The 23,245-nt window shown below is 37.0% G+C and overlaps 1 protein-coding gene across 1 annotated transcript in view; it reads left to right on the top strand.

Annotated features, from left to right (window-relative positions):
• The window catches only part of PPAT (phosphoribosyl pyrophosphate amidotransferase), a 36,199-nt gene that overhangs the window by 8,903 nt on the left and 4,051 nt on the right, over positions 1–23,245 (top strand). The window contains exons 2-8 of the mRNA XM_007471268.1: positions 13,930–13,996; positions 18,854–19,060; positions 20,077–20,189; positions 20,294–20,439; positions 20,968–21,040; positions 21,908–22,059; positions 22,527–22,654. Coding sequence (XP_007471330.1) covers positions 13,930–13,996; positions 18,854–19,060; positions 20,077–20,189; positions 20,294–20,439; positions 20,968–21,040; positions 21,908–22,059; positions 22,527–22,654 — 886 coding nt within the window. The remainder of the gene's footprint in view (positions 1–13,929; positions 13,997–18,853; positions 19,061–20,076; positions 20,190–20,293; positions 20,440–20,967; positions 21,041–21,907; positions 22,060–22,526; positions 22,655–23,245) is intronic.

The raw sequence follows: 23,245 nt of genomic DNA, 5'->3' as shown, positions 1-23,245 counted from the left end.
ATGTTCTATTCCGGAAAGTAACATTTACAGAGATTAGGTATTATGGAGAAATTTTGAGTAATTAGTTCTAGACAGTAAAATGTCATATGTGTGTGGGGGGGGGAATCCCTAAATTTAGTATCTTTTAAGGAAAGAGGAGCATTTAGTTTCTGTTATGTCCACCCCAACTGTGTGTACGGCAATTCAATTCTGACACTAACTGCCCAGAATTAGCATCAGACTCTGCAGTTTTAAGGACTCAAATCTTCCACAAGACTGCCTTTACTTCACATGCCGGCCACACTTCTGGCTGCCTGGCTATAAATTCAGGGGGTGCCATGACCTCGTCAGGTTCGATAAATTTGCTAGAATGACTCTTGAACTTAGGAAAGTGCTATACTTAGGATTACAGTTTTATTGTAAAAGAACTCAGGAACAGCTAAATCAAGAGGCACGTAGGGCAAGACCTGAGAGGGTCCAGGATGCAGGATGTGTCACCCTCCCAGCGTATCAATGTGTTCATCCAAGAAGCTCACCTGAGTCAGAGTTTTCATCAACATGATTGAGTTATGGCATGACCTACCTCCTGGAGGTCAGGCTGGGCCAAAATTCCAACTCTGATCACAAGGGTGGTTTTTCTGGTGACCATCCTGAAGCTATCTAGAAACCCACCCTGGATCACCTCATTAGAATTTAAAATAAAAACAACAAAAACCCCAAAACACTTCTACCACTAGAAATTCCAAAGGTTTTTGAAACTGTGCTAGGAACTAGGGGCAAATACCAGACATAAGCTTTATTTTGTCATAGCTTTTTAAAAGTTTATTAAAGTATAAACAGTAAGAATTAGAAAAATGACACCTTTTTAATTAACAAGTTGCCTGTGTTTACATTTATCAGCTTACCTACATCTTAGCTTTTTTTATATACTTATAATTTTTAAAAAGTTCTTAACACTGTTTCATATGACTAAAGTACATTAGAATATATAATAATTTTACTGCTAAGTTTATCGAAATTGTATACATAATATACAGAAGTGTTTAAATATTCCATTTTAAAGAAAACTAGACTAATCTTCAGTCTGTTAAAAGAAATAAATGAATTGGAGAAAACAAAATGCTTGGCATACCTTCTGAGATACTAACAATAGATTCTTTAATGCCCTCTGCTGGCCATCACATTGCTAATTTTTGTGAAATTGCCAAGACAGTGAATATTTTAATTTTGGAAATACATTTTACTACTGCCAAAAGGAAAATAGTTTTAAGATTATTCTTAAAAGAACCATGTAGTCTTTCACATGTGAATTTTAGGCTGATGATAAGAGTGGCCTCTAATAGGATATATGTGTCGGTCTCTATCCCCCTGAGTTGATCTACCTGTGACTGTCCTATACTAGAAAGCAGTGACTTTGGCCAGAATGTCAAGGTATTGAGGTATTCTACCTCATTTAAATAGCAACTAATACGGAGATTCATTAAGGCAATTTAATTTCTCCATATTCACAAGAGACAGGTAGCTAGCCGATAAGACTGTCAAACACAAATTTCCCTTCAGACAACCAGTCCTTTCTCCCGCGGTAGCTTTCTGATTCCTTTTATCCTCTATTGCCAATGCTCAGACAGGGAGAAAAATAAATTTATTTTAGATCCAAAGAAGTAGTTATTCCGTTTTCACGGGCCATTTCTTTTTACTTAGGCATAGCCTAAGAGTTCTATGATTCTTCCCAGTGATTAACTTCTGCATATTTTGTTGCTCATACATTTTTTAAGTGATAATTTGCTGGAAGTAGCTGATTTTTCTACCCCAAGTGGAATCAAATTGGATTTTATGTATTACTGTCTTCAGCCGTCTGCTGGTAATACTCTCTAAAACCATGACAACCTGGCTGTGCTTGATGATCTCTAAAAATACAGGTGCCTGAATCCACTCTACAACACACACTAAACCCAAATCTCCAGGAGTCCTAAGTTGGGAACTAATGAGTTATCCAGAATTCAGGAGTCCACAGCTCTAGCTGGATTTTTATTTGAAATATGAAAGAAGCTTATAGTATACTTTTAAGGTAGGAAAGTGTTACTTTTGGGAGATCGGTTTTATGACCAAGTGTCAACATTAACAATATGGAGCAATGGCAATTCCGATAATATTTATTAGCAAAATGTATAAAAACAAAATGAGGTGACCTCTACCTATTGATGTGAACTTTTTTCCTAAAGATAAATATCCATGTCTTTAACCTCAACAGAACAACCTTCCAAATAGTGGACTGGCAACTTGTGCATCAAGTGGTATATATTGCAGGTGTGCCTAAAATTCTTGCCTATTGGGGCTTCCCTGGTGGCGCAGTGGTTGAGAGTCCACCTGCCGATGCAGGGGACACGGGTTCGTGCCCCGGTCCGGGAGGATCCCACGTGCTGCGGAGCGGCTGGGCCCGTGAGCCATGGCTGCTGAGCCTGCGCGTCCGGAGCCTGTGCTCCGCAGCGGGAGAGGCCCCAACAGTGAGAGGCCCGCGTACCGCAAAAAAAAAAAAAAAAAAATTCTTGCCTATTTAAATTGTTTTCTTACGTATTTAGCTGCTGAGATCCATGTGGGTTTATACCTTTGCTTTTATTTTCATCTGAAAGTTTAAAATAGTATTATTTCTAGAATGACTGTAAACATCCTGTTTCATATTTTCTAAATATATTCCATACTAACATGTAAACATACCAAACAACTTTTTAAAACCTATCAGTTTACATCTGACTTAATATTTTCCTTTTACATATAAAAAATTATCTTGAGATGTTGTACTTAAGTGAGTTTTCCAGAGGACTAACAAGCTTACATCTTCTGAATGCTAAAGTTTTTAACTTTTTTCATGGAAATCCTTCTGCCTTATTAAACACTATAAGTAGTAAACTGATTTTAACTCCTAATGACAAGGGCCATTGCAGTGATATCTTTAGAATCCTTAGGAGCACAGAGCTTTGTTTACTTTTGTTGTCTTACTCTAGTCAGCTGCACATTCCTGTCTAGTTAGTCTCCTTAATTTCTCTCCATTTATACCTGTCAGTGTTCTGGCAGCTATCCTTTCTCCCATCAAGCTTTTTATCTGAAGTTTGCCAAGACCATGGGGCATCTGATTTTTTAATCAGCATTGGTCTTTATACTTTCCAAGGCTATATGAAACTTTGGACTGAAAGACTACATACAAGGTCTGTGACGGCTAGGCTTTTGCTTGGGGGCTTAGTGGTCCCCTCTTCCCCCAATTTTGGTTTGTGTAAAAGGCAAACCATCCGATCGGAAACACACACTCTTCATCCCCTTACTACCCTATACCACAGGGCAGTGGTTCTCAAATTTGAACATATATCAGAATCACCTGAAGTACTTAACAGATTGCTGGGCCTCACCTTCAGAGTTTCTGATTCTGGATGGGGCCCAAGAATTTGCGTTTTGAATAAGTTCCCAGATGATGCTGATGCCGCTACACTTTGAGAACAACAGCCTTAGGGAACTTTACTGTCATTAATAATTTCCACCCTCCATTTCTGTATTTTGGAAATGTATTATCCAAGAGTACTTCATAATGTTATAACATTCTCGTATATGTTCTTTTTTTTAATAGATCTTTATTGGAGTATAATTACTTCACAATACTGTGTTAGTTTCTGTGGCACAACAAAGCGAATCAGCCATATGCATACACATGTCCCCATAAAACGCATCATGAAGGCCTCGCCCTTATGACCTCATCTAAACCTAATTATCTCCCAACGGCCCCATCTCCAAATGTAATAACAGCGGGGGTTAGGGCTTCAACATACGAATTTGGGGGTGACACAGTTCAGTCTGTAGCAGCATCTTAAAATAACATCTTATGTATTTTGTCACAGACCAAAAAACAAAAAAACAAAAACGAATACTGTTTTACCTGTGCCAGGGCTTTGTCTCATATCTGCCTCTCTTAGGTCTTCTGACATATTACTGACCAAGTCGTCTTCAGCTGCATCTCCAGCAATGACTGTATGAACATAGTGGGATATATGGTGGTTTGTTTTTTATTCACTTTCAGATTTGTGTTTTAAGTTCTGATATATTATTTTCCCCTTTAGAGTGAACCTGATACTAAAAACTGTGGTTGTTCACTTTTCTGTAGCTTAGATTCCCCATCCTTAAACATATTTTTTAGTCTTAGGTCACTATAAATATCTGGTGTTACAAATCTCTTACTAGGTCTTCTGACATAAAACTGACAGTCATCTTAAGCTGCACCCCCAGCAATTACTGTATGAACATAATCAGGCCACTGCTGTTGGGCTACTTGATCACCAGTTATTTTACATTTTAATTTTAATGGGGGAGATGTATAGTTCTCCAGCAGACCAGTTTCTTTTCTTGTCCACCAGTGAAACATTTTAGGACTTCTCACCACCATTTCCCAATCCTAACTCTCTATCATTTCCCTCTCTTTCCCCTAGACACACACTCATACTCTTAAGAATTAGGACTGCATCATTTAATGATGTTAAGATCTAGAAACATTATGTTTGGTAGAGGTCTTTAAGAACGTCTTGTCCAGTCTGCCAGTTTACATAATCAGGTCTAGAGGAGAGACTTTTGAGTTCAAAGTTCCACAGAGACTGAGTTAGAACTTGGATTTCCTGACTCCTGGCCTAGAACTCATACAGTTTATTTCATGCTGTCTGTCATGTCTTTGTGTATATTGCCTCTCAATCCTTTGGGTTAAACTCATTTTGAAGAACTTATGATGTGTCCCAGGACAACTCACACTTACATTCTCACAGGTTTTGTATTTTTCTAAGTTTTTCAATGCCCCTTTTCTGTTTACTCATGATTTTACCACAACTAGTATGAAAATTTGCTTTAACTTCTGCCATCTGGAATTGCATTTTTGCTTTATTAAAATTGGTCTTTTTAAACTTCTAGAAATTCAAATTTCTTTCCTCCTTCTGTGTAACTCTGTACTGTTCTCTGTGTTCTGATCAAATATACGTGAAATCTGTTTCATGATAAATTGAGCAATTAGCTTGTTGAATAGCATTTAATGAAACCTATTTAACTTAGACTGTATTCATGTATTGACATTTTTTTATATGGTAGCATGATGTTAAGATGACTTTTCTTTGCCTTCCTACCTGTCTGATCCTCTTCCATTTTTACATTGGCACATCCTCTGGCTTCCTTTCCATCGTGGGATTCCTGTTCTTGTGAGTTGTCTGTTTTACTGTGTCCCAGAATAGCATCCAACTCAGTAAAAAATTTCATACTCTTAGTCATGCCTAGGTCTTGAGCCATTCTTACAATCTTGTATTCATGTTTTAAGTTTTTGTACTTTGTTCTGCACTGCTTCCAGTCTCTCTCTATTCCGAGTTTCTGAAGCTCGGCAGCAATTTGTTCAAATATCCTTTTATTTCTCACTGTTCCCTCGAGTTGTTGTTGTATGCCTTTATCAGACCAGATGCCTATTAGAGCCCTGACCTCTGGCACAGTCCAGTGTTTTCCTCCTTCATTTGCTACAGCTGGAATGAAAGTTGGATTATTAGGGGGTTCCATTATTGGTGGAGAGTTACCTGTACCGGGTGGGGAGGGAAACAGATATATGGGTTACACACGTCAGCTAAGATAAATAATTGGATGCAACATTAGTAAAGGAAGTAATTTTCTCTGTAGGAGATGGAATGTAAATCGTAGCTTAGCTTTTCTCTTAAACTAGTTGGGAAATGGAAGTACAGAACCGGAATCTGTTCCTTACCGTGACAGTGACTGGCTTTAATAAAGCTGTGTTTTTAATTAGTTACATTTCGATCAACTTTCTTCTCTATCGTTTCTTTCTCTTCCATTCCACTCCTTTAGTATGTGGGATGTATGTTAGTATATAGTGAAAGTCGAATATATAATTTTGTAATATTTATTTGTCAAAAGCAATAAATGTAATTACATAAGAAAACAGCTTGTTGAAGACAACTTTTTCATGATAGGTGTGAGCAATTTATCTCCTTCCCATGCTTTTTCTTTACCTAATGGTTTCCATTTGCCGCATATCAGAATCTCCTAGGGAGCTTTTATAAAACACTGCCCTCACCCCCTCATCCCTGGATTGTGATTCTAGTGTGCAGTTCAGGGTTGAGAACCAAGACTATTCATGAATGAAGGGCTTGGAAGAGGCACAGTAATAACTGGTGCTTCCTACTCTTTGTGAAAATAAAAGATGTCCCACTGGTTAAAGACCAAATGCCAAAGTGAAATATTATATTCTTTTAGTGCAAGGAAACGTGCCAGAAATTTCATAATGCATTAGGCAGAATGTCTCCACTTAGTTATAAATACTTTAATAACTTTGTATTACATCTCTGGTACAGTTTTGCAACTCGTTTTATGGTAATGGCATTACTTGACATTATATTGGTTATTTCACAACCCATTATCTTGTTTTTCTCAGATTTCATGTTTAATAAAAAGGTAGTTTGGACCTCAGCATCCATAACATTACTCATTAAAAAACACTATAGTATTTACTTGAGGTAGGGAGTTGTTTTTATTTTGTGGTGTATGTAATTTCTTTAAGATGCTTTTCAGTACTTTTCCATACTTGGATTAACTTTCAATAAGAATTTAGAAGCAAGAAGGAGATTTATGTTGACTTTTTGGGTGAATAAAATCATCCTTGACTTCATTATGGATTTGATATTATTTACTTTAAAATATAAAATTCTGTTCTTCTTAGACCCCAGAAATGCTGAAGTCATATGCTCATTAATATTAAGCAGTTACTATGTGTAATTTTGGCCATCAGATTCCTTACTATATTTAAAGAATAAAGATTGGAGGTTTGAAGGCTAATATTTCCAGGCAATTTACATTTTGTTAAGGAAATCATTTGTTTTAGAAATGATTTTTTTTTTTTTGTATAGGTTGGTAAAAAAGAGGGAAACATAAATTAATCTTAAGTGTTTCTACCAGGAAAACTCATCCATTTTCTCAGATTTGAAACCAATCTTACTTTCCAATTTGAAATTGGATCAGTTTCACTATATATTTGGCCCACCATACCATACCTACCTAGTTCCATTGGTCTGACATGAGAAACCAAAAGTAAAGGATTTCCTGGGATGTCTTCCTTGTCTACTGATATAACTGACATTTTGCCTGGAAAGAGAGAATTCCTTTTAGAAATAAGTACGAAGGAAAATTAAAGTTGGATTATAACTGATAATGCTAATAGTTTGAGTTGAATTTGTTCGTATTCATGAAGGATTATAGATTTAGGGTAGATGCTTTTTGTAATAGTGGTATAATATGGTTTAAATATTTATGTCCATAAAGAGAAATCTAATTTCTTCCATCACATTGACATTTTGAACTTCCACTAGAATTGTTTGCTTTTATAAGTTTCTAGAGATGGTTGTAGTTAGTTTTCAAATTAAATTACGTCTTTAAAACGAGGTATTTTCTTTTTTTTTTGTATTTTAGGTGCTTTAACATAGTCGGCCCTTTAAGTGATACTGGTAATGTGAAAGAGAAATCCTGCAATGAGATAATCAGAAAATCTTGTTTTATTGGCATATATGGTCAAATAGCTGAGTTTGTATGTATCTTGTGTAACTAGTTGATTGATACATACTAAACTTTCCAGAAATTAATCTAAGTTTTGCTTAAATGGACCAAGGAATGTACCATTTAAAAGAAACATGCCAGCCTTGAAAAATGAAGACATCCCTCCTTGATCTCCTTATATCATTTCCACATGTTTTTATAATTTTGTTTTACTGAGGAACAGAAATAGCATTATATTTTACATTAGGAGATCAATGTTAGGTATGATTTTGATGGTGTAAACGTTCATTTTAAAATCACTATTCACCATTATAATTACAAGGCATTCCATTAAAGAATAAGAAAATGAATGCTGTTTATCATCTTAAACATTATACTGGGGATTCTTATATTAAAAACAAACAAGTGAAAAATAAGGGAAGTATCAGTGTTTTCAAATGGAATAATTATATAAATTTAAAACTCAAAAATTGTCAGTTTTTAAATCAAGTTTCATAATTATTTGAGGCTAAATTGCAGTTAGGGAATGTTATGGATTTAGTTGGGAATATGGGGAATAAAAATCTGAAGTTACATAAGAATTCTCTTTAGAGAGAAGAACAAAAGATATTAATATCCCCAGGTAATTTAACAGCTGAGCTTAATGAGAACAGCAAGGAAAGGTAGGGTTTGCTATTCTGTTATCTGCTTTAGGGCCTACTTTTGTTTACTGAAAAGGTCCTGGAGCTGAACATACAGGTGGGGGGGGGCGGAAAGAAAAGCTCTCTCCCCAACTTCTTCAGGGGATTTCTCTTTTTTTTCCCTTAGGTTGGTCATTCCTAGCATGAATCCCAAAATTGTATGTAGGGGCCCCATGCCATGGAGATTTTAAACTGAAACTCTTAAGTCATTATTCCTAATGCATTTGTATGTAGGAAGAGGAGGGAAAGAGAGCAGAAACTTTCTTTCATCTTTCAATATGACTTGGCCGCAGTCGGCCAAAGGTATTCTGAGGTTGAGGATAATTATAATTTCCGGAACATGAAGCGTCTTAGAATTTGTATTTGGGTCTTTTGCTAAGGCTCAGTCAGACTACCTGCTGCCTAACAGAGGGGACCAGATCCTCTGTCCTTCCCCCTTGCATGAATGAGGTTGATCCCAACAGTAGAAAAGGCACATTTATTTCCTTCCCTTCCTCTTTTTACCCTACACCAATAAAAATTCTGCTGCTTCCACCAAAAACACCAGAAGACATTATAAATGAATTAGACCTGGAGAAAGGAGAGCTTTCTAAGCCTTAGAAAAGAAACTATGTGACTATATTAAAACTTTCAACTTTTGTGGGTCGCATAAAAATCAGCCAAACTTGTAAGGCCAAAGAGGTCATGCAGATTTTTCGAAGACCTCAATTGACATGAACAGTCAATTTGTAAAACTGAATAAATATGTAGGAAAATGTTCCACAGCACTAGTAATTAAACAAATGCAAAGTAAAAGTTATTTATTGCATACACTGTTGTACTCGGTTCTTTATTAAATTAGCATACTCCATTATTTATTAAATTAGCAAAGTCTCTCCCCCTTCCAACCTCACTCCATAATCTTACTTGACAGGGTTCTATAAAAGGGACAGTCTCATTGTTAAATTACAATTCTTTTGGAAAGCAGTTATTTTAGCAATATGTTTCAAAGTAATTATACTCCCCCCGACCAGAAATTGAATTCTGATAGTCTATCCTAAAGTAATAATTTTAAATATGGACAAAAGATAATTGATTGTAGGGAATTCCCTGGTGGTCCAGTGTTCAGGACCTGGTGCTCTCACTGCTGGGGCCCAGGTTCAATCCCTGGTCAGGGAACTAAGATCCCGGAAGTAGTACGGTGTGGCCAAAAAAAAAAGAAAGGTAATCGATTGCAGCATCTGTTATATAAGGGGGCAAAGACCCAAACTCTGGTATATGCACTCAGTTAAATATTATGGAACCATTGAGTAACATTTAACCCTAAATTATGGTCAATTCTGGGTATAATTTAAAGATGATTTTAAATGTAAACAAAATGCTAATTTTTTTGTAATTTTATAATTTAAAAAATTGTATAAAAACAATCAGTGGCATTGTGGAAGATAATGTGAGAAGGGGCTGAAAACTAGGGAGGCCAGCTAAGAGGTTATCCTAATATTCCATGTGATGATGAAGTTCTGGATGGTGGTAATGAAAATGGAGCAGAGAGATAAATTTATGAAACATGTCAGTAGATTTTTTTTAAGGACTTAGTGACTGACAAAAAATCAAGGTTGTCTCAAACATTTCTATTTAAGTGACCAGAAATACAGTGATAGTAAGGTGGAAGCAATTTGTAGGAGGATCAGTTTTGATGGGGGAAGAGAGTTGGTTTTAGAACTGGGTGTTTGACATACCCTAAACATACATGGTTAAGGTGTATTGTGGGCCCTCTGCTTATGAGTGAAATGGGGAGTTTGGAGCCATGCAAGTAGCTGAAAGGGCTAGAAGATCCCATTAAGAAGTGGAGATATTACCATCACATCTTCATTACACCAACCTGTGGTTAAATCAAGGCCTTTCAGAAGCTCAGTGAGTGATTTACTTATTGTTAATCAATACTTAAAGCATTTAGATGCTGATGAGTGGAGAGTGATTAAATGAATAAAATAATATAATTACTGTTTAACTTGGTAATGACTGCAAAGCTTTCTCAGAATTTGGTTTGGTATTAGAAGTGTAAAGGCAGTAAGTTGGGTGGATTTTTTACCAAAGGATTTTATTATTGAGCTTTAAACATGAAGTTCAGATAACCCAAGTTAACTCAACTGTAATCTCTCATCTTTAACCCCCCTTCTTATTTGGTACCTTTATTATACCACTTACCACTTTCTTTTGGGTTACATTTATTCACAGTTCCCTCCTTTCTGTGGTTACATCCATGAATGCATGTAACTCACTGCTTTGCACACAGTGTACAGAGACAGTAGGTATTAAACAGATTTTTTTTTTTTTTAACATCTTTATTGGGGTGAGGTGTGTTAGGGCGAGAGAGAGACATGGACATATATAAACAGATTTTGAATTGAATTGAACAACTCTGTTCTTAAAAATAGCTACGCTAAGATTTTGAGAAATCTCATTACTGCCATTGATTTTTCCCAATTTGACTAGTGATACGTTCGGCTTCCACAGTGAGCAAATTCTATGTAAATAGTGTTAGGTTTAACAACACAGCAGCTCAAGAACCTTGTTTTAATAAGGCATATATTACTTTTCAGATATTGTATTTTTTGCAGATTAAAGGTTTGTGGCAACCCTGTGTCAAGCAAGCCTGTTAGCGCCATTTTTCCAACAGCATGCTCGTTTCTGGTCTCTGTGTCACATTTGGGTAACTCTCAAGATATTTCAAACTGTTTAATTGTATTATGGTGATCTGTGATCAGTGATCTTTTTTTTTTTAACATCTTTATTGGAGTATAATTACTTTACAATGGTGTGTTAGTTTCTGCTTTACAACAAAATGAATCAGCTATATATATACATATGTTCCCATATCTCTTCCCTCTTGTGTCTCCCTCCCTCCCACCCTCCATATCCCACCCCTCCTAAAATGATGGTTAGCATTTTTTTAGCAATGAAGTATTTTTTAATTAAGGTATATACGTTGGTTTTTTTTAGACCTAATGCTGTTACACATTTAATAGACTACAGTATAATGTAAACATACTGTATATGCACTGTGAAACCAAAAAGTTTGTGTGACTCGCTTTGTTGGGATATTTGCTTTATTGCAGAGGTCTAGAGCTGAACCCACAATATCCCTGAGATATGCCAGTATTTAAATCATTTAATCATAAATCATTTAATCTATCAAATCTATTTGTTTTACTTACTGTTAAAATGGAGATGTTCTTCCAAACAAGTAATGAAGTTCTTTATCAGTTATTAGGATTTTAGTGCTTTTATTTATAAATTTAGGAAAATGGGAACATAATATAGAGCAGAAAGTTCTATCTTATTTGGAGCTGTGGGAAAACAACAGTTGAGCAATATTTTTTTTTTCACGACTCTTATAAAATTAAGACTTAAAATATTTTCAGAACCCAATCCATTTTCCAAAAACTGCATCAACATGGGTAAGGAGCAGTTGGCACTAGCAGTTGGTGTCATTTTAACGTGTTTTTTCTGTATTTTACAGGTTTTTAAAATGGTTGGCATTAAACTCTTTTGAAATTAATTTTTACCTTGTGCAAAATAGCATATACATAACAGGTCAGTTATTTTTCTCAACCTTGATATTTCAGGCTATATTTATCATATGGACTCAAGTCTGGTTCTTTTACAGTTTGCTGGGTAAAAACAAAAGAATGGTACTTTTTCTTTTTACCTTCAGTGATCTCTGGGGCTGTACTTTGGCTCAGCGTTGCCAGGCACCTGTCATTTGCATCTTCCTCTGTTAATTGTGTGGCAGGTTCATACTGCAGGATCGCATCCAAATCATGGAAGAACTTCATAGTTTTAGAGCTGTCTCCAGAGTTGTGGGCATATTTAACTGTTCTGTATTCATATTTGAGATTTTTGTACTTTGCCCGGCACTGTTTCCAATCTCTGTATACTCCTAGTGCTTGCAGCCTTTTAGCAATGTAGATAAATATTCCTTTATTTCTCAGTGTTCCATAAAGTTGTTTTCGTATATTTTTTTCTGCCCAGATACTTAGCAAAGCTTTAACCTCTTCCTCAGTCCAGTGCTTTCCTGCTCCACTCTCCATGTTGAAAGTGACCTGGAAATGATTCACTATTTCTAGCCAAGGTTTTGTTTCCTAGGAAACCAGACGGCTGGTTGTCAATAAGCTCTGAAGAGCTGAAAGGATCTAGTTTAACTGGTTCAAGCTGCCTGAGGGGAGTAACTTGAGAAACTGCCAAATAAGCAGGCTTTGTGATTAAAGAACCCTGGACCTAAATGATTCCTAATGTTATTCATTTCAGCTTTAAAGGAAAAATTACCCTTGAGCCAAAAGGGAAAGAAAACTTTTTGTGTGTTTATTTCTAGTTTACTATATGATTGTTGATTTTTTTGTTTGTTTGTTTTGGAAATGGTTGGCAGAGGTTCTTTCTGCCCTAAGGTTTAAGGCTAACATTTTTATTTCTCCTCTGATATGAATCACTTAGTCTTTGAACATTGGTTAACTACAAACCACATCATTTCACTAAATAAATAAATCCTAAGTCACAGATTATTCATTTATATAGGATGTATAGTATTATGCATGTCTGTTTTCAGCATAATAGTTCATAGTATTTAAAGCATTGGTAATTTAGTAAAATCACTTCAATTTTAATTTTTTAGATTTTTACTTTGCAAGTACATTTAATATTGTAGTTTTTGTTGTCATTAAAATGTCTAAACAATTACAATTTTGGAAAAGATCCTTTGTACCAAATAAATCATGTATTAGTTGTTAATGTATACATACATATTATGGTAGAGATTTACTTTTTATTTCTACCCTGATATATATTCTTTAGAACAAAAATTTGTTAATAAACATCTAGTATTTATAGCACTTGTTCAGAGCTATTAAAAATTGTTGAGCACTTTGAACCTTTATTGTATCTTTTGAGTTTGTACTCCACTGTGGTGCAGATCCTCTAAGTCTTACGAGTGTGTTACCCTACCTAGCTAGGAAGCTTAGCTTCTGGCTTTCTTTGTATCATCACCTAAAAATACTAATGCAGGAAATGAGATACAGAGTGCCTCATCAGCTTGGGGTTTTTTGAAGTAGCATTTATTTTCTGAAGACAAAAGTGATAGATATTTGACAGAAAAAATTCGATGAGTGCAAAAAGCAAAACAAAACAAAAAAATAAATTTTGTTCATAATTCCAGCACCCACAAGCATTTTACCTGCTATTTTATTTGGAGCTTTTTATTTATATCTACATACTCAACCTTATTTAGAGGTCACGTAATACGGAGGTTAGAAGTACAAGTTTTGAAGTCAGATTGTGTTCTAATCCTGGCCGTGCCACCATTCTCTGTGTGACATTAGACAAGTTACTTCTGTTTCTTTAGTGTTGTCCTTTTCTGTAAAATGTGAATGGTAACCATAGTACCTACTTCAGAGGATTGTTTTCAAAGCCTAATAAATTAGATCATTCATGTAAATGCTTAGGACAGTGCCCGGCATATTAGTTAGAACTCAGACAGTCTCATCTGCAGCTATTGCTAATCGTTGTCATTGTCATCGTCATGAGTGGAAGTGGCACCAGTGCTAGTAGCATTTAATGTGGTGTAAGACTGAGTTCATGGATGTTACTGAGAAAAGTATGTTTCATAAAAGTCATTAAGAAGCTTATCAATGGGGTAAATTTAACAGCTGATACCTTTTTATATTCACAGGGGTCAGGAGAGTGCTGGTATTGTGACCAGTGATGGGAATTCGATACCAACATTCAAAACACACAAGGTATATTTAAGTATTAAAAAATGTTGAGTATAAAGGTAATAGTAGCCCGAAGATAACTAGTATATAGTGATGAGGGGAGGAACTTTGAATAAAAATAATTTGTAATTAGAAGTATAGTTGACCCTTGAACAATGCAGGTTATGGACGCTGACCTTCGTTCAGTCCAGTATCTGCATATATCTTTTGACTCCCCCAAAACTTAACCACTAATAGCCTACTGTTGATGGGAAACCTTAACTGATAACATAAACAGTTGATTAACACATATTTTGTATGTCATATGTATTATATACCGTTCTTACAATAAAGTAAGCTAGAGAAAAGAAAATATTATTAAAATCATAAAGGAGGGAAAATACATTTACAGTATAGTACTGCCTTTATCGATACAATAAGCTTATGTTGTCTTTTTACAAGATAAATTCTGTCGGTACCTATGTTAATGTAGTCTTAATACAGAACACTGTAGATGTTATATGTATTACTAAAACTAGACCTCAAAAATGAAAAGATAATGTGAAAAAATTCATATTTATAGGTATAACAATTCATGCATTGGTAACAAAGAAGCAGCAATATGATTGCTTTATGGTTGCCTAGCCTGTACACTAATAAATGAATCGTTATAAAATATCACTCACTTTATGCCTATGTAAAGATGGGCTATCCACTTTAATACTGGTCTTCCACATGATGTTGTACACAATGACTACTTAGGCAATGGTGATGGTGGTGACACCAAAATGTCGCATATGGTTTCTGCTCTACAGTTACTAGATTTTCACAAGAAGACTCTCACACATACACAACAGGTAAGTTTATTAACTGTACAGTATGTTGATGATTCACTCTTCGTTAAGTGGAAGTGAATCATCATAAAGGACTTCAACCTAGTAATCTTCATTCCTAATGAGTAGGAGGAAGAGGAGGGGTTGGTCTTGCTGTCTCAGGTGTGGAAGAGGTGGGAAGGGGAGGCAGGAGAGGCAGGTACACTGTATGTAACTTGATGGAAATATGTCGTAATTTCTGTCTGACTTTTTTGCTTTTTTTATTTCTCCCAGAATGTTTCTTTGTGGTACCAATGGTTCCATGGTTTGCTTTAGTTTCAGTGCCTGTATCACAGAAGGGTCCATGTTGTAAAAGAAGTCCAAAAAGAGTCTTGAATAATCGGAACCCTACTGCCAGAGTGTCAGTTTGTTTCTGGCACTGCTTCTTCTGTGTCTTATTCCTCATCATCTGGCACTGGTTCGAAAGCACTCATCTCCACCAAGTCATCTTCTGTTAATTCCTCTGGTATGGTGACTGTTAGCTCTTGGATTTCTCCAAGATCCCTATCTTCACTTCATCCCCCACCATTTTTATTTATTTATATTTTTATTTTTATTTTTTATTTTTTTTTTACCATATCCACAATGTCTTTCATGATTTCTTTGACTGGTTCTGTCGTAAATCCTGTGAAGTCATGCATAACATTTAGACACAGTTTTCTCTAGCAGAAATTTGTTTTGAGCTTGATGGCTTTCTTGGCTTTTTCTCTAACAGAATTTATTGTTTCAGGCCTGACGGCTTTTCCAGCTTTTCCTATAACAACCGCGGCATCTTCAGTGGTGTAATCCTTCCAGGCTTTCATGATGTTCTTTCTGTTGGGTTTGTCTTCCATGGCGTAGACAGTCCTCTCCATAGAGTACCTTGTGTAATGAGCCTTGAAGGTCCTTATGATCCCCTGATAGGGAGGCTGAATTAGAGATATGTTTGGGGGCAAGCACACCACTTTGACCACTTAGGTCTGACCGTGTTGAACTCATGGGGTTCTGGATGGCAGGGGCATTGTCCAATACCAAAAGAACTTTAAAAGGCAATCCCTTACTAGCAAGGTACTTCCTGACTTCAGGGATAAAGCATTGATGGAACGAGTCCAGAAAAACTGTTCTTGTTGTTCAGGCTTTCTTGTTGTACAACCATGTGTTAAAAGACTAGCAGCCGGACTTCCCTGGTGGTGCAGTGGTTAAGAATACGCCTGTCAGGGCTTCCCTGGTGGCGCAGTGGTTGAGAGTCCGCCTGCCGATGCAGGGGACACGGGTTCGTGCCCCGGTCCGGGAAGATCCCACATGCCACGGAGCAGCTGGGCCCGTGAGCCATGGCCGCTGAGCCTGCACGTCCGGAGCCTGTGCTCTGCAACGGGAGAGGCCACACCAGTGAGAGGCCCACATACCGCAAAAAAAAAAAAAAAAAAGAATACGCCTGTCAGTGCAGGGGACATGGGTTCAAGCCCTGGTCCAGGAAGATCCCATATGCCATGGAGCAACTAAGCCCATGCACCACAACTACTGAGCCTGCACTCTAGAGCCTGTGAGCCACAACTACTGAGCCGGCATGCCACAACTACTGAAGCCCGCACGCCTAGAGCCCGTGCACCGCAATGAGAAGACTGCACAACGCAACGAAGAGTAACCCCTGCTCGCCACAACTAGAGAAAGCCCGTGCGCAGCAACAAAGACCCAATGCAGCCAAAAATAAATAAATAAATAAATAAATCTATTAAAAAAAAAAAAAAAAGACTAGCAGCTGCTGTTTATCTTTTCCCCTCAAGGCTCGGGGGTTAGCAGCTTTATAGATAAGGGCAGTCCTGATCCTAAACCTGACTGCATTTGCACAAAACAGGAGAGTTAGCTTATCCCTTACTGCGTTAAATCCTGGTGCTTGCATTGCTTCACTTCCTTACTGATAAATGTCCTTTGTGGTATTTTATTTCCCACAATAGGTCACTTTTGCATTAAAACCTGTTTCTTTTGCGTTAAAAACCTGTTCAGGCAGATATCCTTTTTCCTCAATGATTTTCTTAATGCTGTCTGGGAACTTGCCTGCTGCCCCTTGGTCTGCAGAAGTCACTTCTCCTGTTATCTTGACATTATTATTATTATTTTTTTGCAGTAGGCGGGCCTCTCACTGTTGTGGCCTCTCCTGTTGCTCTGCGGCCATGGCCTGTGGGCCCAGCCGCTTCGCGGCATGTGGGATCTTCCCGGACCGGGGCATGAACCCGTGTCCCCTGCATTGGCAGGCGGACTCTCAACCACTGCGCCTCCAGGGAAGCCCTATCTTGACATTTTTAAAGCTAAATCTCTTCCTAAAAGTATCCAGCCATCTTTTGCTGGCATTTAATTCTGCAGCTTTAGATCCTTCACCTTCCTTTTGCATTGCCATCATAAAATTACTTCACTTTTTCTCGAATCATATTAGATAGGCACGCCTTTCTTATAGCAATCATGCACCCACATAAAAGCTGCATTTTCAATATGAGATAAAAGGGTATTTCACAAAAAGTGCAAGATTTTTGTGCCTGCTGGTATAGCTGCAGCAACGGCTTCACATATTGCCTTTTCTTTTTTTTTTTACAATGGTCTTTATGCTGGATTCATTTATCTTGAAATGGTGGGGCAGCCGCAGCTACAGACCTCAATCTACAGTAGACATCAAGCAATTCAACTTTTTCTTGTAAAGTCGTGACTGCTTCTTGGGAGCACTTTCAGCATCACTAGTGGCACTTTGAATGGGTCCCACGGTGTTACTCAAGGTTTACGGTATTGCAGTAAACACGAAGAAAAATACGCAGGAGCTGGGAGAGGAGACTTTTTTTTTTTTTTTTTTTCTTGCGTTATGCGGGCCTCTCACTGTTGTGGCCTCTCCCATTTGCGGAGCACAGGCTCCGGACGCGCAGGCCCAGCGGCCACGGCCCACGGGCCCAGCCGCTCCGCGGCATGTGGGATCCTCCCGAAACGGGGCACGAACCCGCGTCCCCCGCATCGGCAGGCGGACTCTCAAGCACTGCGCCACCAGGGAAGCCAGGGAGAGGAGACTTTTTACTGCAATAGGCAACTTGAGGTACAGATGAAGGGCTCACCTGGAGAGGATTAGTGTCACATGGCATTTTAAGTGGGTACTTACAGCACTTGAGCTCCCTGCAATATTAACAGGAGGTGGCTCCGAAATTATTACAGTATTACAGTACGGACTGCAGTTCATTTTATGCAGTTATGATGTAATACTGCACCTTTATGTTTGTTTACATTTCTCAAAACAGCGAATAGCACAGTTTATGGTTTGTGTTTGTTGTGTGCATAAGTTTTGATAAATGTTAACATTTTATAATAGGATTGTGTATATTTTGTGGTAGTAAATGATAAAATAGACTAGTATCTACATATATTTTATTCATGACCTACCCATCTTTTTCTTAATTTTTTTAAGTTACTCTAGGCTACACGGTTCGTCTGCCAAGTATTTTTAAATTGTTGCAAATCTCCAAAAAATTTTTCTGATATATTTATTGAAAAAAATCCATGAAAAAGTGGACCTGTGCAGTCCAAGCCTATATTGTTTAAGGGTCAACCACTTCTATTTGTCATTTCTATTTTTATTTCTCTCCCAGTGATGATTTGCTAGACTGACTCAGACAAGCCATTTATTTGAATACTTTAACATGCTTTAATTTAAAATTACAAATAATTTAGTTTATTGTATTTGACAAATGTTAATGCTTAGTACATCTGTTCTTCAATGTTTTATCAAAAAGTATCTTATAAAACAAGCACTTCAACATTGTGACTACATTAAATACCACTGAGTTTTTCACTTTAAAATGGTTTATGTTATGTGAATTTCACCTCAAATATATATTTTAATGCATCACAGTTCTTACAATTAGGTTAGTCCCCCCTTTGTTTTTTAAGACTAGAATTCTGTAGCACAGAGAAATTAAGTGAACTTCATTTTCTAATTTGGGATTGTCTGAGCAAAGGCATATAAAAATACTACTAGTGTCTTTTTCCCTAAAATGAGCTCTTACTTTGACTTTGCAAGGGAATGGGTCTTGTCAATCACGTCTTTACTGAAGACAATTTGAAGAAATTATATACTTCAAATCTTGGAATTGGACACACGAGGTACGCCACTACAGGAAACTGTGAATTAGAAAATTGCCAGCCCTTTGTTGTTGAAACACTTCATGGGAAAATAGCTGTGGCGCATAATGGCGAATTGGTAAATGCTGCTCGCTTAAGGAAAAAGGTAAGGTTTTTTTAATGCATTTTCATGATTGTAATAAATTACTGAAAAGAAGTTATTGAGGAGTTTGGAAAAGGGTATTACCCTATTGTTGCTACCTGTTATCTAACTGCAAAGAACAACTGTATCAGAATTAGCTGGAGTACTTGTTATAATTACAAATTCTAAGATATTCCCCCCCAGAGTCTGGGGAGGGGCCGGTTGCTGAGTCTGCATTTTAATCTGCTCCTAAGGTGATTCTGATGCACTGCTTTGCAGTTGAGATTTGTAAAATTGATTTAAGTATTCCCAGAACTTTGTCCTGCCCTCTTCTTAGCCTCTGACATTGTCATTACAATAATACAGTTTTTTTGCTCCGAAATGAAAAAATTTTTTTTTATTCAGACAATTTTAAAAATATAAATATGAAGTAAAAATTATTTAAAAACTCACTATTTAGAGGTACCACTGGAAGTTCCATTCTAAACAATACCCAGGTCATTATTTTTCGCCTAACCCCTTACCCAGATGCTAGACTTCACCTCTACACATTTCGCTGCATCAGGGATTATCAGTGAGGATGGATAGCCACCATCGCCACCACCAAAAAACCTGAGTTGAGAGTCTGCACTGCAGTGTGCCACTCTTACGGGGATGTGTCCTTTCTCTGAGGAGTGTCGGGGGCTGAAAAAGTTAGAACCATAATCCCAAACCCTCATGCCTTCTCCGTCCCCCTCCTCCAGCCACCCACTGCAAGTCTACATTCCATCAAACTTAGTTTTCAGAAGCTTTCCTGTATACCTCCTGAAACACTTTTTTTTCCCCTTTTTTTCCTGTTTGAAAAGATTCAGAGACTTCCCATTGCCTCCAGCAGCGGTTCTCCGTTATTATGCATGCATACCTACCATTGGTAGGATGCAGGATTCCGTAACTGAGCATCTACAGGATGCCTGATCTCTTTCTGTGATGGCAGGCTATTGGGTGAGGGGTGAGTTAAAGCTTCCCCTCTAATGACTGTAACTTTTCTCCTTTCCAAATAGCTTCTGCGTCATGGTATTGGTCTGTCAACAAGTTCTGATAGCGAAATGATCACCCAGTTACTGGCGTATACCCCTCCTCAGGAACAAGATGACACCCCAGACTGGGTGGCAAGGTAATGGTAAAAGTAGGCTGAGTGTGCAGGTCTGGTAATGAGAGCTTGGTCTTGCATGTGTTTGTAACTAAAATTATTCATTCAATTATTTAATTGATTTCCAGGATTAAAAACTTAATGAAGGAAGCACCCGCGGCATACTCTCTGATTATAATGCACAGAGATGTGATTTATGCAGTACGAGATCCGTATGGAAATCGTCCTCTGTGCATTGGTCGTCTTATTCCTGTATCTGATATAAATGATAAAGGTAATGAACTTCAAAAGAAATATAATTTTATAATGCTTTCCCAAGTCATTGTCCTACTATTGGCACACCCTGAAATCTGTAGGTATAAGGAGCTTATTGAGTAAAAGCTAGGTAAAAAAGAAAAAAATGGCACTTAGTTTTCAAAGTACATTTCCTTGAGTATTTCTGAGCTGAACCATTTTTAATATATTTAATGGACATTCCTGTTTTGTCCTGTCTGAGTGGCCTATTCATATCCTTTGCCCAGCTTTTTCATTTGTGCAGTACGATTTCAGCGATTTTCTTTTTGACTTATCAGATGTCTTATTCAAGCCATGAAACCATATTGTTTGAAGGAATCTTGGGATTATTAATTTTATCTTTGGTTCTAGTCAAATGAGGAACCATATGCTCTTAAAGTCATAGTAATGGATATTCTGTGAGCTCTTTTGCTTATCTATTTGGTTTTTAGCTGTTCTCTTGAAATATGTAGGCTCTTTTAAAATTGCTTGAATTCAGTAACTGAATCGATTGTCTTGTGATTTACAGAAAAAAAATCTTCAGAAACAGAAGGATGGGTGGTGTCTTCAGAATCTTGTAGCTTTTTATCTATTGGTGCAAGGTAAGTTTTATCTCACTCAGCATATCAACTTTTTCCACTTCGATAAAAAAAAATTTTTTTGTTCTGATGTCTGCAAGAATACATATTTATAAATGCAATTCCTTTTGTGCGTTGTGCTCAGCAGTTGCACTGACATTAATGTCCCAGTAATACCTTCTAATCCTGGAACTGGCATCCTGTTTTCAAAATACCATGAGACTTATTTTAGAAAGGAAGAATCTCCTCAACAAGTAATAGTTATGAGCAAAAAATTTAAGCCAGGATAAAAATGTTCTCTTTAGCCTTCATGCTTTTAAAAATCAATAAAATATAGGACTTTTAATTTTTTTAATTCTAAATTTGAATTTAGGGGTAACAGATTTATGGAAATTACTGCTGGAGGAATACTACTTTTTTTTTAATAACTTTATTTATTTATTTGTTTTTATTTTTGGCTGTGTGTGGGCTTTCTCTGCTTGCAGCGAGCAGGGGCTACTCTTCATTGCAGTGTGCGGGCTTCTCATTGTCATGGCTTGTCTTGTCGGGGAGCACAGGCTCTAGGTGCGGGCTTCAGTAGTTGTGGCTCACGGGCTCTAGAGCACAGGCTCAGTAGTTGTGGCGCACGGGCTTAGTTGCTCCATGGCATGTGGGATCTTCCCGGGCCAGGGATCAAACCCGTGTCCCCTGCATTGGCAGGCGGATTCTTAACCACAGCGCCACCAGGGAAGCCCAGGAATACTACTTTTTAATTTTTTAAGCCAATAGACTTTATTTTAAATTGAGCCATTTTTCCTTCTATAAGGGAAGGGACTCTGTGTGCTTTATAATAGATAATTTACCTTAATTTGACTGGTTTATTTATAGTCTTCTTTAATATTGTTTCCCAAGATATTACCGTGAAATCTTGCCTGGAGAAATTGTGGAAATATCCAGACATAATATCCAAACTCTTGATATTATACCAAGGTCTCAAGGAAACCCAATGGCTTTCTGTATCTTTGAATATGTTTATTTTGCAAGACCAGATAGTATATTTGAAGGTAAGTAAAGTATCTCTAACTACTGATATAAACCTATTATTTACCTCATTGAAACATGACAATTCTTGGGCCCAAAGGCTTATCTGGCTCTTTGAAGGCACATAGTTATATGTTGTGAATTTTGGGACTGAGCTTACAAGTCATAAGATCACAGTTTTTCCTTTTCATCTGACTCTTGGATTTTGTTTTCCTTTTAGGAGTAAGGATTATGATTTTGAGATATGTATTAAGGTTAATTCTTTTTTTAAAGAGTGAATTCCCCCAGTTTATGTGTTTCCACTTTAGTGTTTTTTTGTCTTGCTTTTCTTTTTCAATTAATTATTTATTTATTCATTTTTGGCTGTGTTGAGTCTTCGTTGTTGCATGCTCAATTCTGTAGAGTTCTAACAAGCTAGTTTCTTAGAATAGTGATATGTTGTGCTATATTATACTAAGTAAAAATTTATTTCCTTTTCCAAACATTCCAGACCAAATGGTTTACACAGTAAGATACCGTTGTGGTCTGCAGCTGGCAATTGAAGCCCCTGTGGATGCGGATTTAGTTAGCACTGTCCCGGAATCTGCCACGCCTGCTGCCCTTGGTTACGCAGCAAAGGTATTTTCTCTTAATTAACAAACAGTGAATTGCTCATTTAGCACTGAGTTTAGAAATCCATGTATATAAAGAGAAACTCATCAATTTATTGTAAGGAAAAAGAAAGTGTTGGTTCTTTTGCAAGAGTTACTTATTTTCCAGGCTTTTCATTCAGTAGCACTATTTTTTAATGGGTCCACAAAAAGTTTACCCAAAGACTAGGAAAACGATCCCCTTCATTTAAAAAAAATAATATCATGACTATATATAGAAGTTAGTGGTAATATTTGCTTATTATTTAGTACCTTCACAAACCGCTGGTGTATTTATTCCCTACTGAGTGTGGGTGATAATAAAGTTGTTTATGTTAATTTTGTATAATGTTCTTAGTACTATGCTTAATTTCATTTTTCATAACCAGGTAGAATATGTAATTATAGTGATCCTGGTGTATAATACCCAACATTTACTACGTTGGAAAGTTTAGTTTGTGAATTTTAAAAGAAATAATATGCATACATTTTAGAGAAGTATTACCTTGTTAGATGGATAAGTCACCTCCTGTCCCTCAGAAAGTATCTCCTTAGCCTACCGGTTTTAATTCATTTCCTG

Source organism: Lipotes vexillifer, unplaced genomic scaffold (assembly GCF_000442215.2).
Source record: "Lipotes vexillifer unplaced genomic scaffold, Lipotes_vexillifer_v1.1 scaffold1191, whole genome shotgun sequence".
Taxonomy (NCBI): Eukaryota; Metazoa; Chordata; class Mammalia; order Artiodactyla; family Lipotidae; genus Lipotes; species Lipotes vexillifer.
Note: the sequence above shows the minus strand (reverse complement) of the source record. Positions and strands in the feature narration are given on the sequence as shown.